The sequence below is a fragment of the Coregonus lavaretus genome (assembly GCF_964263955.1).
Source record: "Coregonus lavaretus genome assembly, chromosome: 30".
Classification (NCBI taxonomy): domain Eukaryota; kingdom Metazoa; phylum Chordata; class Actinopteri; order Salmoniformes; family Salmonidae; genus Coregonus; species Coregonus lavaretus.
This window is the reverse complement of record NC_140017.1, coordinates 11,378,639-11,396,235: the sequence shown is the minus strand read 5'-3', so window position 1 is coordinate 11,396,235 and position 17,597 is coordinate 11,378,639. Positions and strand designations below refer to the sequence as shown.

Sequence of the window (17,597 nt, the reverse complement as noted above, 5' to 3'; positions counted from 1 at the left end):
ACGCACCCATGAAGCCAGCATGTTCCTCCATAACATGATGTCAGTCATGACGCCTCAACATTACCCAAAAGAAACAGATCAAAACCCCCGAGCTAAAAGCAGACCTGGATTAACCCGGTAAAGGCTGGTTACCTCTCATAAACTGCTTTTTCCTAATTCTCTATCATCTCGTCAACCTCCAGGACATCATTGATTGTGTGCCATAGTGTTGGGGGCACTTGTCACTCTCCTCACCCCCAAGTCTCTCCATTTGATTTCGATGGGAAAAATAATAAAATCAATTTCTAATGATGATTTTTTTCTTTAACATTAAACAACACTCAGAATGGTGTGAGGAGTGTAATCGTCAGCTGCGCAGCCATCCTCTGTCTTCTGAACTTTGAACTTTTCACCCCTCATGAACTTTATTGACCTTCTTCCTCCCCTTCTATGTTCATCAAACTGTTTGGACTTAAATCTCCATTCCATCACCAAAACTATTTGAGACTGTGCAATTCTAGTTTCTCATCATTGGGGCAATTCTCAGAGATAAAGAATGAAAAATCATCCACAAAAAAAAATACAGACAAACAAAAAAAGCTAAACAACTGTTTCTCCACAATTTCATTTTTCTCTCATTGTAAATATTTTTGTCAGATTTTGTTGAGCTGTAAAGAGAGGCGTGTTCAACAGAATGGGGCCGGCAGCATAAAATCCACTTAGTGGAAAGAGAAAAAGAAAGGTGCACCCCATAAATCTACTCGTTTATTCTGCTACAGTAGCTTGTGGTGTTGACATTGGTGTGACCTGCTGTATTTGTTGTTGTTTATTGCCATGCTAGTTCAACTTAGATAAAAGGATGTAAAAAACGCAAAAGATAATTAAGTTCTGGAGCTGAAAATCATCCTCATGATAGAATTGTTTACATTTGCTACCATAGTTGTATTCGTTGGTGGTTTTGTTTCGTGTAGAGTGAGTCGTAGTTATTGTAATGCTTGGTAGTGTTAAGAACATATCAATGTGGAGAACTTGCTAGACTCAGCACCTTACACTAAATGTGGGACACACAAGACTAGGGAAAACCGTGTCGCTCTCAAACCACAAAAAGGAAGTTGAGCCCTCTTTGGTGCAATAGAGTCACTGTGGTTTACATGATAAAAGTGATATAGTTTATAACTACGGTTATGTTAATTAGGCATATTGTAGGTGGGCGTTGGTGAATGTAAATGCCAACATGACAAAGGTGGCCGTAGTGCCAAATGAGACATATCTCAGTCAGTGAGTTTAGTAGATCGAAGGAGACTGAAAGTATTAATTTGACACAGCTAGACTGGACTGACCATATCATTGCTTAGCTTTGTGCTCCACTCACAATGTTTTATGCTGCCAGCCTCATTTTCTGATAACACTTCATGAGCTATTTATTTTCAACCTATTATATACTATTAATAAATGACAACACAACTAGAAAAAGGGAATGACTGGAAGGTGAATTATTGTTTTGTTTTTAATATTTTAGTGGTTGCTTTTAACACCATTCATTAACTGACTTAAAGAGTATTGAATATTTAATGTAATTGTAGCATTGTGTTTGTAAAAAAAAAAGTAAAAAAAAGTAGTGAGTTGTGTTTATTGACTTGTGGATTACCAGTGAAGTCGGCAATCTAGTGCTAATATATATAACATCTTTTTTTAAGGATTATTCTTTTCCGACAGCAACAACAGTCATTATAAATGTTCATTTTAGCATCACCTGTCTTCTGTTGTCTTATTCTTCACCTCCCACTACACTCAGTCTCATCCAAGTAACACATTGCAAGTTTGTGCCTGAAACCATGTGCTCGGTCTGGGGGCGGGGCCATATGGTATGAGTGGCGTGTGCGTGTGCGTGCGTGTGTGTATGAGAGAGAGAGTGTGTGAATGGAAAGGCTTCTGTGAGCCTCGGTGGGTGGGTGTTCTGTCCAATGTCCACCAAAGCTAAAACCTGGAGGGCTTCCATTCACCAATGGAATCCCCTGACGTTATAGCTGGAACTTCATCATGTGACCTGAGTCGACTCTATCGTTCATAACCCTCCCACCCAACCAGTCTCCACCACTACCCTATCCCTGAGTCATCCCCCACCACACGCCAGCACCATGTGATGTTCTCCATCGATAACATACTACTCGACCAGATCCATATTAACATGTCTCCTCCATGTTTCCAAAAGGAGCCAGTCAACCTGCTTCCCACATGATACTCAGCCATCCTCTCTAGCTGCCGGGGCCAGGCCCATCAGAAAACGATTTGTCTAAAAACAAGAGAATAGAGAGGAAGAGAAATAGTGATTCTCAGGGTGTTTTCTGGATGTACCTTTATATCTACCTGCGGTTATCCCACTTTATTCTGCCCTAATGATTTCTATGGAGCCCAAAGACGATGGTGATTTTCATGTAATGGTTGCTTACCAATTATTCTGAGGGATGATAACCACCCACTTAAAGGAGCAAGCAAATGCTGTATTGTTTACATCCTAAATGAGACCAACGCTGTTGAAAAAGAATGTGTAGGACACAACAATTATTACGTATTGCTAAATGATGACATTTCAACAACAATTTTTGTGACATGAGTTAATGTAATTATGAGTCATTGCATGTTACTATTTTTTGCAATGAAAATATCTTTTTTTGAACTGTTAGAATGGATGGTACATTGTCAAATTAGTGCAACATTTAGACGCTAATAATAAAACAAACGTTGGTGTCAGTGTTAATGTCACCATGAGGAGAGGTTTGGACCAATGAATGCAAAAATGTTGTAACGGTTTTCTTCATTTGTACATGGTATTAATGGGTAAAATAAACCATTGAAGCTAATTGTCAGGTAGACATCATTAGTCTTACTAATTAATTAATTAAGGCCCACACATTGGTTTACGATCTTAATACTCAAAGAGGTGCTTGGAAAACAGTTGATATTGGACAGAATACAGATATTACTATAACCAAACCCCAAAAGAGGTAAGTTAAACACCCCTTGTCCTGTAATACAATGTTGCACCTGATATTGTGGTGTTTCACAAACACACGTTTACCCGAGTCAGAAAGTATATTTCAAGAGGGTTTAGGTATATAAGGAGGACATGAATGACAATGTTGGACATGACCATGTTTTTGCTGAACGAGCATCAGGAAATCAGGAGTGTTGCAGCATAGCAATCAGAGGTCATGAGACAATCTGAAGGGTTGGGACTCCTCTCACCTCATCCACAATACAACCCAATACATTAGAAATTACACAATCAAGATGGGGGCTATGTTGCTCGTTGACATTCTCATCCTCCCACTATGCACCAACCAGTTCATCCAACCAGCAAACACCACCCCTGCATTCACCATGTCTCCACAGCCAACCTATTAGGACCTGCGGATTTAGGCAGATCCAAGCAACTTCTGGCCAATGGGCTTAGACCTCTCCATGCTTTGGCTATTGGTTTATTGACCTGCAGCACAGCTGAGTCCCCAGGGTTATCAACATTCACAGCATTGTCTGAAAACCAAACCTCTCTCACAAACCTTCCATGCACTAAAGAAGTACCTCCAAGGTTCAGAATGAAGCAGAGTTTATGGTTTACTGCACACACCTCCCAAGTCATTAAATCAAGGGGATTTGTAAGGCCGCTAAAATAATGTTACGGCACAATTGAGACCAACATTTGTAATGAGCCCCTGAGTTAAGTAATAGAGCAATGTCAGAACTTTGATGTGCCTTTTGTTAGGCGCTACAGTAGATGTGTTTGTTTTGTCTCCTTGATAGCTTTGTAGTCATTCCAGAACTTCAATGAACTGAAAGCAGGTAAGTTATGAGATTAATGGAGAATAACTGAACGTTACAGGGATAGTTCACCCAAATTACAAAACGACATATTGGTTTCCTCACCCTGTAAGCAGTCTATGGATAAAGTATGACAGCAATCCATGCTTTACATTTTAGCATTCGTGGCACAAATCCCATTCCAGTCATGGGACCAATATTAGCATTTTTCACGCATTATGTCCAAATCATCCAAAGTATCTAAAATTGATTGTGAAGCTCAACAAAGTCACATATATGTTATGAAAATGATGAGCAAAAAATTGTAATATTGGTCGCATGACTTGAATGGGATTTGTGCTACAAATTCTAAAACGTTATCATGTCGAAACAGTGCTAGGGAAACTAAAGCAAAGCATGGATTGCTGTCATACCTTGTCAATAGACTGCTTACAGGTGAAGGAAACCAATATGTCATTTGGGTGAACTATCCCTTTAAAGGGTGTGTTTGCACTGTATTGTTCACTCTACGGAATACCAGTCGATCTCTGTAAGCCCCATTTGTGGCTTGTGTTTTCCGTGAAAACCTCTGGGCATCTGGTGAAGCCGCTACAATGACAGATTAGGCCCCTCCATATACCTCCCATCTATCTCTCCTGCCATTGGGACTGGAGTGGCGGTAGGACCGCTTGTGCTTCATCTTTGCCAATGCTGCCAATCCTGCTAATTGTGCATCTCTCCTGCCTGAGGCAGCATTGATTTTCCTTCTCCTCGCTACTCTTTTTCCATTCCCTTGTTCATCCGAAGCCCAAGAATCCCTGTAAATCCCAGACCAGCTGTTCCATGGAATTCCCTCGTCCCGTTCGCAAGTTAGATAGGAGAGGTAGGATCGACATAATGCCTTGTTGCTTTTGTATAGCATCTTGTTGCTGAGATCTCTGTGCTTCTCCTCACTGCTTCTCAGCTGATGCTAGTGTTGGCTAACATCCTACTCAGTTCTAGAGGACAGAGAGTGAGAGACAAAGAGTTTGTCCTAATACAGTATGCTTGAGTCTGGAGCGACTAGATTGTGCACCTAGTTCTTCTACTTGCTCCCTCACCTAAGAACAAGGACATCAAAGACAACTCCCATTGATAATGTCATAATAACAGCCAAGTCAGGACTTGACCCTATGGGGTCCACAGGATAAAATATAGATGATGGAATAAATGTCCACATTATCCCCCTCATAGATAAGATGACAGCAATTTATAATGTGCCATAGATACAAAGGCAGGGGTGGGGGGGGGGGGGGGGGGTACATTACACATATACTAATTGATATGTACAAAAATGTGTTGCTAATAATTATTTTTTACCTGCGTTTTGCACAATCAGATTAGCTCTTTGTAGCTCAATTGGTAGAGCATGGCGCTTGTAACGCCAGGGTAGTGGGTTCGACCACCGGGACCACCCATACGTAAAAATGTATGCACACATGACTGTAAGTCGCTTTGGGTAAAAGCGTCTGCTAAATGGCATATTATTATTATTATTATTATAAACCGGACCTGCTTTGCCTATGGTACAGTAGCATTAGTCACATCACCAGACCTACTGTATGTAACTTTTCAGATTTCTGTCTGCAACAGCACACCCATGTCCACCCACACCCTACTGCTCTGTTACCTAGGTTGCTGGTAGGGGGGCTGTGCATTTGCCAGAATAAACAACAGATGTTTTGGAATTTGAAAAATACACAAGCACTTAATCCTTGGCAAATAACAGTGCTTTACTGCCTAATTGAATTCCATGGAAGCTAATTTCTATTTTCTCGTGCTTGGCTATTAGCATGGGTACAGCGACATTTGATTGACTTAAATTAGTTAATTAATACTTTTATCCTGTGTTTATGTTAATGACAATTTCACCCTTCCCTCTGCTTGAATCAATAGATAAATGTATTTTTAATGCAATATTTTGTATCAAAATTAGGGAAGACAATTTTTCAATTATAGACTACATCATATTTTAAAGTGGTGGCTGATAAAGAAGATTTAATTAAATCTGAAATTGGAATGTATATTTTTGACAAACAGAATGCCATTTGTATTTCGACTGCCTGTGGAAGACCAAGTTTGTGTTCTAACAGTTATACCAGAATTTTGACTCAGGTCAATGTTTGGGTTACTTCTTGAATGTTTTCATCTATTTATTGCATGTTTGTCTAGGAAACTAATACTTTGTCTTTGATTGAAGGACGATACACATTTGTAGACTGTCATAAGACCGAAATCTTGAAACTAAATCAACACTTGTCTTTCAGCATTCAGTTGTTGCTGTCCGACATTTGCATGTACCTTCTATGCATTTAACAAGTATCCATCATTAAGAAAGTGATATCAAATTCCTGGGCCTGGAAATAAACTTAAAACCACTGAGCTACAACAAACCCCAAGGTTGGAGAAAACCTCAATGGACCTCTCTCACTAAAACTTGCCATCTGTACTGGTACAAGAGCTGTCCATCTTTGACTAGCAACAACACAAAAATGAAGTAACTAAGTAACTAAAGTGGAAACTGCCTATTGTCCTTTGGCAACACTTTACATTACATAGGCATTGAACTAGCCTGTTACAGTGTAATAGACCTTTCCACAGGTAGTTACATTGGTATGAGGCGGGGCCTATGTAATGACAGGTGTAGCTAATGATCTTATAATTATGGTACTTTGCTTCACGGCCAGTTTATAGATTATATTTCAGAGCATTTATTCCACAGACCAAAATCTGTATTTATTCCATCTGGTTTATCATTTTCTTTAAATCAAATTGATTTAATAATTTATGCCAGTCAGATAAGCAAAATACTGAACAATGATTGTACGTTTTTGTATGTTTCTTTTTTGTTGTTGCTGTTGTCATATTTCTAACCAACATTACAGATTAAGTTTAAAATAAGAAACATATTTCATTCTTAACTATTCCAAAACGTATTTTAAATGTAATGAATGTTTGATTATTATGAGTATGAATACAAATGAGAATAAATACGTTTAAATTGCGATGCAAAAGCTGTGATTTTAAAACACTGTAGCGTGTACAGTGATTCCTTTATCAATTTTATGGTACATGATATGTTCTGCAATCTTGCAGTTGTTGTTTTTCAGTTCTTGAGCATATGCTTTAATAAATACATTTTCTACGGTATACAAGGGAAGCCTAAGCAGTGCCTGCTGTATTATTCCACTATCATATATGTGAACTGTCTCTGTGTGGTTAGTATCAGCATGATCCTACAGGGAAATAGAGTGGGTGACAGTACAGCATACCAATTGAATTCTGAGCCTGGGTGGGTTGAAAGTGGATTTGCATAATGAGAATGGTTTTTGGGTGCATATAATTTGCCAATGATACTGTGCGTGCGTGTGTGTTTTAATAATGAGCCCAGCTGAAATTATTTGGCATGTAGTTCCTGCAGGAAATCTGAACAACTATGATACCAATGGACAAAGGAATGCTCTGTAATGACATCAGATAATTAGCCCAATTGAGTGGCAACTAAAACGTTTTCATTTGTTAGAGGGAAGCGATAATGCCATCATTCATTTCTGTCCTTTCAATAGCTTTGGTAGCTTAATGTTTGTATGGTCCTAAACTGTTTTTGTAAATAATACTTTGTTTCTTTAAATTACCCCAAGTCAACGGCATTACAGCTATGATTATCAACCATAGCTGTACCATGTATAGTTACTGTCCCAACAATTTGTGTTATACAGCTAATTTGAACAATTACAAAACAAGGCAGTCAGAAATATTAAACATACATTTGCTTAGGATAATGAGTTCCAGCCAGGGCTTGCTAATCGATCACAGAGGAGCAACACCGTGATTTCCTTAAGGAGACAGCAGGGTACTCTTAGGTACTCTACACCGGTCAATACAGACTGCATGGTGAAATTCAAACTCCTTTGACACCAACCGACCACTCATCACCTGAAGTTTGGCTTCCTGTCCTGCTACAGACTTATCCTGTACACCTGCCACTCCAAGGATTGCTTTAACCCTAAAGGGACACATTAGTCTTTTTCAGGCCCCCGGAAACACAAACATATTTGACCTTTCTAAGGAGCCCTGGCCTGACACTTAGAAGTAGATGGAAGATTCTGCAGCATGCCAATGAATCATAAGGGAGAAGCCAGGGCAGTTGTGTGGATTTTACCCCTTGGGCTGATGGGTAAGGAGCTGCTACTATAGCCTTGAGCAGGCACACAGGGGAAGAACAGGGGTTAGGAGTCAGAGAATGGTTATACAGAGGAACACAAGGGACAAGAAGGTAAAGGTTGAAGAAAGTGCAAAAGGTAAGACATTATTCAACTGGGGTAGGTCATAGAACAAATACAGTAAGTAGGACACAAAGAATAGCAGAGTAATGACCTTGATACTGTCCCTTCAGATTGAACCCCTCCAAGTTATTATAGGCTTTATGGCCATTCAATAAGTCAGACTAATCAAATCAGATAAAGTGGGCAGGAAAATGAAACTGCTGCTATTTATTCCCCCCGAAGACTAAGAGAACACATAACGGTTAGACAATCGACATCTGTCAGAAAAATGGCTTATAAAAAAATAGATAAATTGTAAACTGAACTGACTTTTAAGGCTGAGGATTGAAGGGTCACCTGTGTATTGCCCAGGGATACAAAATAACGGATGAACACCACACAGAGAATTTAGAATGACAGGGGTATTTATGCAATATTTGCAGTAGACATAATCCTGTTTTACATAACTCAGATTATGGAGCCTGCTTTCTGAGAACTCATAATGTGAGGAAGTCCAGTTTCAGCCTAGATACATTTCTGCTACTATCATACTAATGTATGGAGTACTCTCTAATGGTAGGACCACTAATGTGTTAATATCCACAACTAATCAGTGATTATTTAAGGAAGGAAATTAGCCTACTGCAATCTTGACCCACTTAATTCTAATTTGATACTATTCTGAACCAAATCCTCTGGTTCAAGCGTCATGCATACTGTAGTACTGAAAATGGCAGGAGGAAAAAGCATCTGCCATATTTGTCAGTGGATCACACGCCAGGGTTTCCACTTTGAGTCATATAAAATGCCCGTCCACGGTTCCAGCGACAGCAGCAAGCACTTGAAGGTTAAACCATACACATGGAGGAAGTATATAAAGCACCCGTGACCCATTTTCCTCCACCGCTTCCCCATTTATCTAGTTCACCCCTAAAAAAAAGATGGAGACGGTGGGCGAAGACATGTACGTGTGTGTGTGGGGGGTGAGCTACTGGACAGACGGAGCCGTGTGGGCATATTGCTGCCCAGCGGCAGATGGGTGCACAGCAGGGTTGGCAGGGGCAGCGGTGGCCCTCCTCGACAGGTTACGTGCTCCTCATCCAGCGCCCTGGCCCCTGAAACCTGGCTTCTGACTAAACGACGGTCCCCCAGGCCACACGGAGAGACAAAACTGTCCACAACACACACAAACAAATCTCATCCACTACTAAAACACATTGAGTTGGTATGATCATTTATACAAGGTTTAATTAGCTACACTGCTAAAAATAAGGATGTTGTGATATAATATAACAAACCTTTTTTAGGGCTATTTATGAAGTGATACATTAAATAGTATAGTACACATTTCTGCTAACTATGTAGGTTTGATTCCTTCTGTTAAATGAGATACTATGAAGTCTTGAAAGATCGCAAATGATGCCAATGTCAGACTGCATTAGAGACAGTGAGTTGATGCATTTTTAAGGACTAAGGTATGGTGTCATCTGGTCCATGTGAAGTCCCAGGAGGAGATAGTGCTGGTCTGCCCTTGAGCAAAGCACTTAACCTGCACAGCTTGTCCAGCTGTACAGACAGATCAGCTGAGCAGTCCATTCTGAATAAAGCAGGAATTACGGTTACAATTGACTGTAGTTATGTGATATATTTCACTGAATTGAAGTCAATGGGGTCATTCTCAAACAAAAGTAACCCACATTACTGTCCATATTCAATATTTACAAAATGTTTTAACATCCCACCAATATTATGTATATTCTATGCCATAATGTGTCTTAAGGTGTACAGTACATATACACATTCAATTCCATACCATAATTAAAGTGACAAATGTTTAGATGCCACTGATATGGAAATAGTTGAAGTTCAAATGTTGGAGTGAAGGAGTGAATGTTCTGCAGTATTATATGGCTAATGTCACAGTGTGTAGTGGCACTCTACAGCATGCAGACAATGTAGTACCACCAAGGTTCATTTTTAGTCTTAGTCTCCAGTGTATGGACTAGAGGGCTGTTTGCACTCACTGCTCCTACTTCTCTTCCACTGTGAAGGTCAAAGCAAGGACTTTTCTCCCCGAGGGACTGCTGTCTCTCTCTACTGTCTTGTTCCTCCAAAAGTCTAAACTGCCACCTGGGAACGACGACTAAGAATACATGCAAGCCCATAGAAGGACTTCCAGGCTTTTACTAACTAGGGTCCAAGAAACGCTTTTAGGATATCGAACGCTGGTCCAAGACAACAATGAGGGAAATAGCATTGAGGTTGTCATGGAGACTGGCTGCAAAGACAGCTCGGGCTGCTTTCATAGCATATGTCTGACTTGACTTGTCTGTAAGTGCATAGCAACAGATTTTCCTCAATGCAGACCATCCCCCATTGAAGTTTTGTTCATTTGAATGGCTAATATCAAAAGTTAATACATTGTTTTTCAATCACTTTATCTACAATGATCAATTATCTACACGTTTATCTATATAAAATGTAAATGTAAATGTAAATATTAGATAGCCATTTATGCTGAATGCTTTTCCCTCAAGCATGAATAGGTACAGTATTTTCATGTTATTCAGTTCTTCAAGTAACATTCAACAGAAAAGAAGCAGACAAGAGGAGCCCATTCAAATCAATATAAAGCACAGGAGAAGAAAAGACCCCAAACATCATCAGCGACAGATTCCCAAACCCTCGTCCACCTAATCAATGGTACAAGGTTAGTTTCCATTGACTGTACGTCTTTTCATTCTGAGCACAATGTGTATTCAACACTTTTAAAGATTACGTATCAGTACTTCTGTATTGAGTTTCTTCTATACTGCAGAGGCGGCCTTAGCGTATTCAGTTCAATTACATATTTCTGCTCTGTGAATGGGAGGGCTGAGTGTGCGTCATGTTACGGCATTAGTATGCAATGAAGTTGCTGGTGTGGTAAGTCTTGTTTTAGAGGCGCTCTGCTGCAGCCAAAGCAATGTCAGGGAGGCACTTATTCATCAAAGGGCAAACAACGCCAGAATGCAAGACCAATTCTCATTGCATTTAACAACACAGACCAATTTCACTGTCATTCTTAAACCAATGGACCATTTCTCTCTGCATCGATCCATGCACTTTAATCTCTGTTATAGCTTTGGAAAGAAAAGGACAGAGAGAAAAGCAGAGGGGGACTGCAGCTTTCCGAGACACCAATCTTAGCATGCCCAAAGTGGTGGAGCTCACGTATAATACATTGATGAGCCGAATCCCCCCCCCTCTCTCTCTCTCTCTCTCTCTCTCTCTCTCTCTCTCTCTCTCTCTCTCTCTCTCTCTCTCTCTCTCTCTCTCTCTCTCTCTCTCTCTCTCTCTCTCCATCGCCATAGAGCAGAGCACCATGGTCCTTGGCAGGTCTGCGTTGCCATGGAAACCCTCACATTGCAGCAGGCTGGCTGGAGCGCGCTGGTTGAAAAGGAGAGCAGTGGGAGAGGGGGGAGGGAGAGGGGGAGAGGGAATCGCTGCAGTGATAGGGAGGAAGGAGGGAAGAGGGGGGAAGAGAAGGAGGGGGTGGATACAGCAGGGGATATTGGTTCTCCAATGCATTACCCCCACTAGTCGCTCCCCTCTCCCTCCCCTCAAATCTTATCATTTGCATCTGTTGGGGTGCGCAGGGCCCAATCCTGCTCTGCAGTCTGGACACGTTGTGTCTTAACTTCAGACTGCATTCAATTATTCATCTGCTTCGCCAGACAGCAATTACTGTTCAAGCAACCTCCAGCGCCTATAGCAAAACTATCCCCATGAAACAATACATCAACGCGTAGAGATAGAGGGGAACATACTAAGAATTCTACAAGATTTCTGTTTCCCATCCAGGTGCTTCACTTGAGGGCCTCATTGTCCCAGCTGTGACTTGACCTGGTGACCCTATGGCTAATCCACTGAACACTAATGACCGTGTGCACAATGTGGAGGAAGATCCAGAATGATAGTGTCCATCTTGGTTTGTTGCTGGAGGACAACGACTGCTCTCCTCAAGTGGATCAAATGGAAATGGACAAAGAACCAGTCATGGTGAAATCTGTTAGCCCGTGAGACAACAAAGGTGGCGTAGTGGTGGTGTAGGAGACATCCACAGAACAGGAGTTAATGTTCTGCTGTTTACCTGTTGTGTAACCCACTAGCTAGGAGCCAAGTTATCTGCAGCACCATACCTGAAGCAGATCCCAAACACACACACATATTGCACGTATCTGTGAGAATACATAGAAATCTTGCATAAGGTTTGATCCAACATCAAAGTTCTATACCCTCCATACCAGGGCTATAAAATAGCAGCTGTTGTCTTTTAGATACTTTCTGAGCAGCAAGAACGAAGAAAGAATTATGATTAGAATTTGCATGCAAGCTTTTTATTTTTATTCATGAACAAAATCAATGATTTTTTTAAACAATATACACTGCTCAAAAAAATTAAGGGAACACTTAAACAACACAATGTAACTCCAAGTCAATCACACTTCTGTGAAATCAAACTGTCCACTTAGGAAGCAACACTGATTGACAATACATTTCACATGCTGTTGTGCAAATGGAATAGACAACAGGTGGAAATTATAGGCAATTAGCAAGACACCCCCAATAAAGAAGTGGTTCTGCAGGTGGTGACCACAGACCACTTCTCAGTTCCTATGCTTCCTGGCTGATGTTTTGGTCACTTTTGAATGCTGGCGGTGCTTTCACTCTAGTGGTAGCATGAGACGGAGTCTACAACCCACACAAGTGGCTCAGGTAGTGCAGCTCATCCAGGATGGCACATCAATGCGAGCTGTGGCAAGAAGGTTTGCTGTGTCTGTCAGCGTAGTGTCCAGAGCATGGAGGCGCTACCAGGAGACAGGCCAGTACATCAGGAGACGTGGAGGAGGCCGTAGGAGGGCAACAACCCAGCAGCAGGACCGCTACCTCCGCCTTTGTGCAAGGAGGAGCAGGAGGACCACTGCCAGAGCCCTGCAAAATGACCTCCAGCAGGCCACAAATGTGCATGTGTCTGCTCAAACGGTCAGAAACAGACTCCATGAAGGTGGTATGAGGGCCCGACGCCCACAGGTGGGGGTTGTGCTTACAGCCCAACACCGTGCAGGACGTTTGGCATTTGCCAGAGAACACCAAGATTGGCAAATTCACCACTGGCGCCCTGTGCTCTTCACAGATGAATGCAGGTTCACACTGAGCACATGTGACAGACGTGACAGAGTCTGGAGACGCCGTGGAGAACGTTCTGTTGCCTGCAACATCCTCCAGCATGACCGGTTTGGCGGTGGGTCAGTCATGGTGTGGGGTGGCATTTCTTTGGGGGGCCGCACAGCCCTCCATGTGCTCGCCAGAGGTAGCCTGACTGCCATTAGGTACGGAGATGAGATCCTCAGACCCCTTGTGAGACCATATGCTGGTGCGGTTGGCCCTGGGTTCCTCCTAATGCAAGACAATGCTAGACCTCATGTGGCTTGAGTGTGTCAGCAGTTCCTGCAAGAGGAAGGCATTGATGCTATGGATTGGCCCGCCCGTTCCCCAGACCTGAATCCAATTGAGCACATCTGGGACATCATGTCTCGCTCCATCCACCAACGCCACGTTGCACCACAGACTGTCCAGGAGTTGGCGGATGCTTTAGTCCAGGTCTGGGAGGAGATCCCTCAGGAGACCATCCGCCACCTCATCAGGAGCATGCCCAGGTGTTGTAGGGAGGTCAAACAGGCACGTGGAGGCCACACACACACTACTGAGCCTCATTTTGACTTGTTTTAAGGACATTACATCAAAGTTGGATCAGCCTGTAGTGTGGTTTTCCACTTTAATTTTGAGGGTGACTCCAAATCCAGACCTCCATGGGTTGATAAATTTGATTTCCATTGATAATGTTTGTGTGATTTTGTTGTCAGCACATTCAACTATGTAAAGAAAAAAGTATTTAATAAGATTATTTCATTCATTCAGATCTAGGATGTGTTGTTTAAGTGTTCCCTTTATTTTTTTGAGCAGTGTATGACCTTTAGACCAATAATTTATTCTTAATTTATAAATGGATATGTAGCCTATTCAACATTATTTTGTTCACGACACATAATTCACTCACAAAACCAAACCAACCAAATGCAACCTTCAAAAATACAGTAACCCTGTAGCTCAGTTGGTAGAGCATGGCGCTTGCAACGCCAGGGTTGTGGGTTTGTTTCCCACGGGGGGCCAGTATGAAAATGTATGCACTCACTAACTGTACGTCGCTCTGGATAAGAGCGTCTGCTAAATGACTAAAATGTAAAAAATGAAAAGAGAGGGAAATGTGGCTCTACCACAGCCTTGCAGTGAGTAAGTGATGTATGCATGCAGGGGGTGGTGTAGTGGGAGGAAAGTACAGACATTGAGTTGGATAGCACTAGAGGTGTCTCTGAACTCATTAGAAAACAGGACCATACTCCAGTGCAGAGTGAGAGCAGGCTGAGAGGCAACCCACTGCATCTGTGTCCCACAACCATGGAAGAACCCCTGTACCATAGCACCATCTGCCTGTGACGCAAGAGTACTGCAGGACTGCAGCAGAATAAATAGTTAATGTTAACGTTGAGGGTAAATTAACTACGCTGAACAAAAATATAAACGCAACAATTTCAAAGATTTTACTGAGTTACAGTTCATATTAAGAAATCAGTCAATTGAAATAAATAAATTAGGCCCTAATCTATGGATTTCACATGACTGGGAATACAAATATCTGTTTGTCACAGATACCTTAAAACAAAAAGGTAGGGGGTGTGGATCAGAAAACCAGTCAGCATAGAGTTGATCAGGCTGTTACTTGTGGCCTGTGGAATGTTGTCCCACTCCTCTTCAATGGCTGTGCGAAGTTGCTGGATATTGGCAGGAACTGGAACACGCTGTCGCACACGTCGATCCAGAGCATCCCAAACATGTCTGGTGAGTATGCAGGCCATGGAAGAACTGGGACATTTTCAGCTTTCAGGAATTGTGTACAGATCCTTGTGACATGGGGCCGTGCATTATCATGCTGAAACATGAGGTGATGGCGGCGGATGAATGCCACAATGGGCCTCAGGATCTCGTCACAGTATCTCTGTGCATTCAACTGCCATCGATAAAAGGCAATTGTGTTCGTTGTCCGTAGCTTACGCCTGCCCATACCATAACTCCACCACCACGATGGGGCACTGTTCACAACGTTGACATCAGCAAACCGCTATCTCACACACGCTGTCTGCCATCTTGAGACATCTGTGGCATTGTGTTGTGTGACAAAACTGCACATTTTAGAGTGGCCTTTTACTGGCCCCAGCACAAGGTGCACCTGTGTAATGATCATGCTGTTTAATCAGCTTCTTGATATGCCACACCTGTCAGGTGGATGGCTTATCTTGGCAAAGGAGAAATGCTCACTAACAGGGATGTAAACAAATTTGTGCACAAAATGAGAAAAACCAGCTTTTTGTGTGTATGGAAAATTTCAGGGATCTTTTATTTCAGCTCATAAACATGGGACCAACACTTTACATGTTGCGTTTATATTTTTGTTCAGTGTGAATAAAGAGGCACAAGTCTGAACACTCCGATGTGTTATTGTCTAGGTTTTATTAGACTATCAAATTTCCCCCCCAAAATCCAAACGACAGTTCAGTAGCATAATAATTATTTGTTGAACTGCTTAATTGAATGATACAATTATATCATAGCATAACTTCACAAAGCCAGATGACCATAAAAAACAACAGACTAGTCATCATCATGCTTGTTTTTCTTAATCTTTCTCTTCTTTTTTCCAGAATCTTCAACGTCACCATAGAAACTATCCATTGGTTCAACTTTAACTTCCACCTCTTCTTTAATCACATTAAAAGATGAACCTACAGTGTCCTCCGCCTCTCCTCTGTCCTTATCCTTCTTCTTCTTCTTCTTCCTCCTCTTCTCTTCTAAGAGCTCAGCTTCCTGCCCAGGGAGTTCATAGGCCTCCTCTGGGCTGACAGTCATGTCTAGCAGCTCCTGCTTCACCCTGACCACCCTCATCACCTCCTCCACCTCCTCCTCAGTCTTTATAAGTTTCTCTTTCTTCTTTTTCTTCTTGCTCTTCCTCTCCTCCCCCGGGTCCAGCGTGACCCTGAGAGGCGTCTCTGGTGAAGATGGCAGCAGAGTATCGGGTGTATCCTCCATCAGTCTGGAGAGGGTGGGGGTCCTGCTTCCGAAAGGCTGGAAGCGCTGGCGGAGCCCTGGGGGCACGGTTGGGGCCGGGGTGGCTGGGATGGCTATGGGGGTCTGGTTGGTGCTGCAGTCGCCGTAGCTCTCACAGATGTTGAGGAGGCCGCTGAAGGCCGGGGCACAGACCACCGAGTCGAGACTCTGGGGGTGACTGGTGAGGAGGCGGAGGTCTGCAGCACCAGAGGGCCCACCCAGCACGCTGTAGATCTGCCCGGCATTCCCACCACGCGCCTGCTGGGCAGGGGCCTGCATGGTCTGCAGCCCAGACAGAGGCATCTTCAGACTGCTGAAACTGTGGGGTAGCAAGAGAGCGGACAGTCAGACAGTGTGTTAAAAGGTTACTGCACACCAAATATAGACTCACTTCTAATAACAGACTGAGAAATGCTGAGGACTTTGTTAGATATTTCGCTGTCTATTATTAGAAGTGAATCATAACGCTTCTATGATCATTAAAATATCGTTAAATGGAAAGAGGGGTTGCCTACCTGTCCGGGTTGAAACTGCTGGGAGCTTTGATGAGCCATAATTCTGTGTTGTCATCACGAACCCTTTCTATGAGGGTACTGGCACAGGGTTTGTGGGCAAATGCCACATAATCAGCTGGACACTGATACCTTGAAGCTGAAGGGAGAGACATAGTTATTGTATTAGCTAGACCGCTAGCTAGCGAAGTGAACGTACTCTGTGTGTGTGTGTTTTGGAAATCACCATAGACTACACAATGTTGTCTGCCAATTGCAGCATCCCCATTTTAGATTCCTAACAGGATTTACTAACGTTAGATACCTGGCAGCCAGCTTTGATGGGGTTGATTGGAGTGGCTAACATTAGCTAGTTTGCTAGCTAATTAAGCTAGCAAAAACTTACCCTGCTTTCTCCGTTTTTGCGGAACCTCCTCGGTGTCACTTGCCTCATCACTTGAAGATACATCTTTTGGCATGACCTCTGAGTATTGCTAAATTGCTAAATTTAACTTAGTCTAACTAAATGCGCATGGGTGCAACAGCATGTGTTGTTACAAAAAAAATCACCTTTGACCTGGATACACTAGCTAGCTCGGTTCACGAGGATCTGGGCTGCGCGAGATGCGCATATCGGTTCCTTTGTACACATATCTTATTTTACAGACAGTGTTCATTAATATCCATATGATAACTTTTCGTAAACAATGGTCTGTGTGCAGTCTATATTCGCTTTTTAGACGCAACTAATGCTGTATCCGAGGCACGTACTCACGAAGGCCCTCGCGAACGAAAACAATCAATCCCAGAATGCATCATTATC

General features: G+C 42.4%; 1 protein-coding gene across 1 annotated transcript; it reads right to left on the bottom strand.

Moving 5' to 3' along the window:
- Positions 1-15,548: 15,548 nt before the first annotated feature.
- Positions 15,549-17,586, bottom strand: LOC311105968 (DNA-directed RNA polymerase I subunit RPA34-like). Its single transcript, XM_084148212.1, has 3 exons — positions 17,181-17,586; positions 16,799-16,934; positions 15,549-16,602 (listed from the first exon to the last, which is right to left on the bottom strand). The coding sequence occupies exons 1-3, from the start codon at positions 17,251-17,253 to the stop codon at positions 15,831-15,833; spliced, it is 981 nt and encodes a 326-aa protein (XP_084004338.1). The 5' UTR covers positions 17,254-17,586; the 3' UTR covers positions 15,549-15,830.
- Positions 17,587-17,597: the final 11 nt, after the last annotated feature.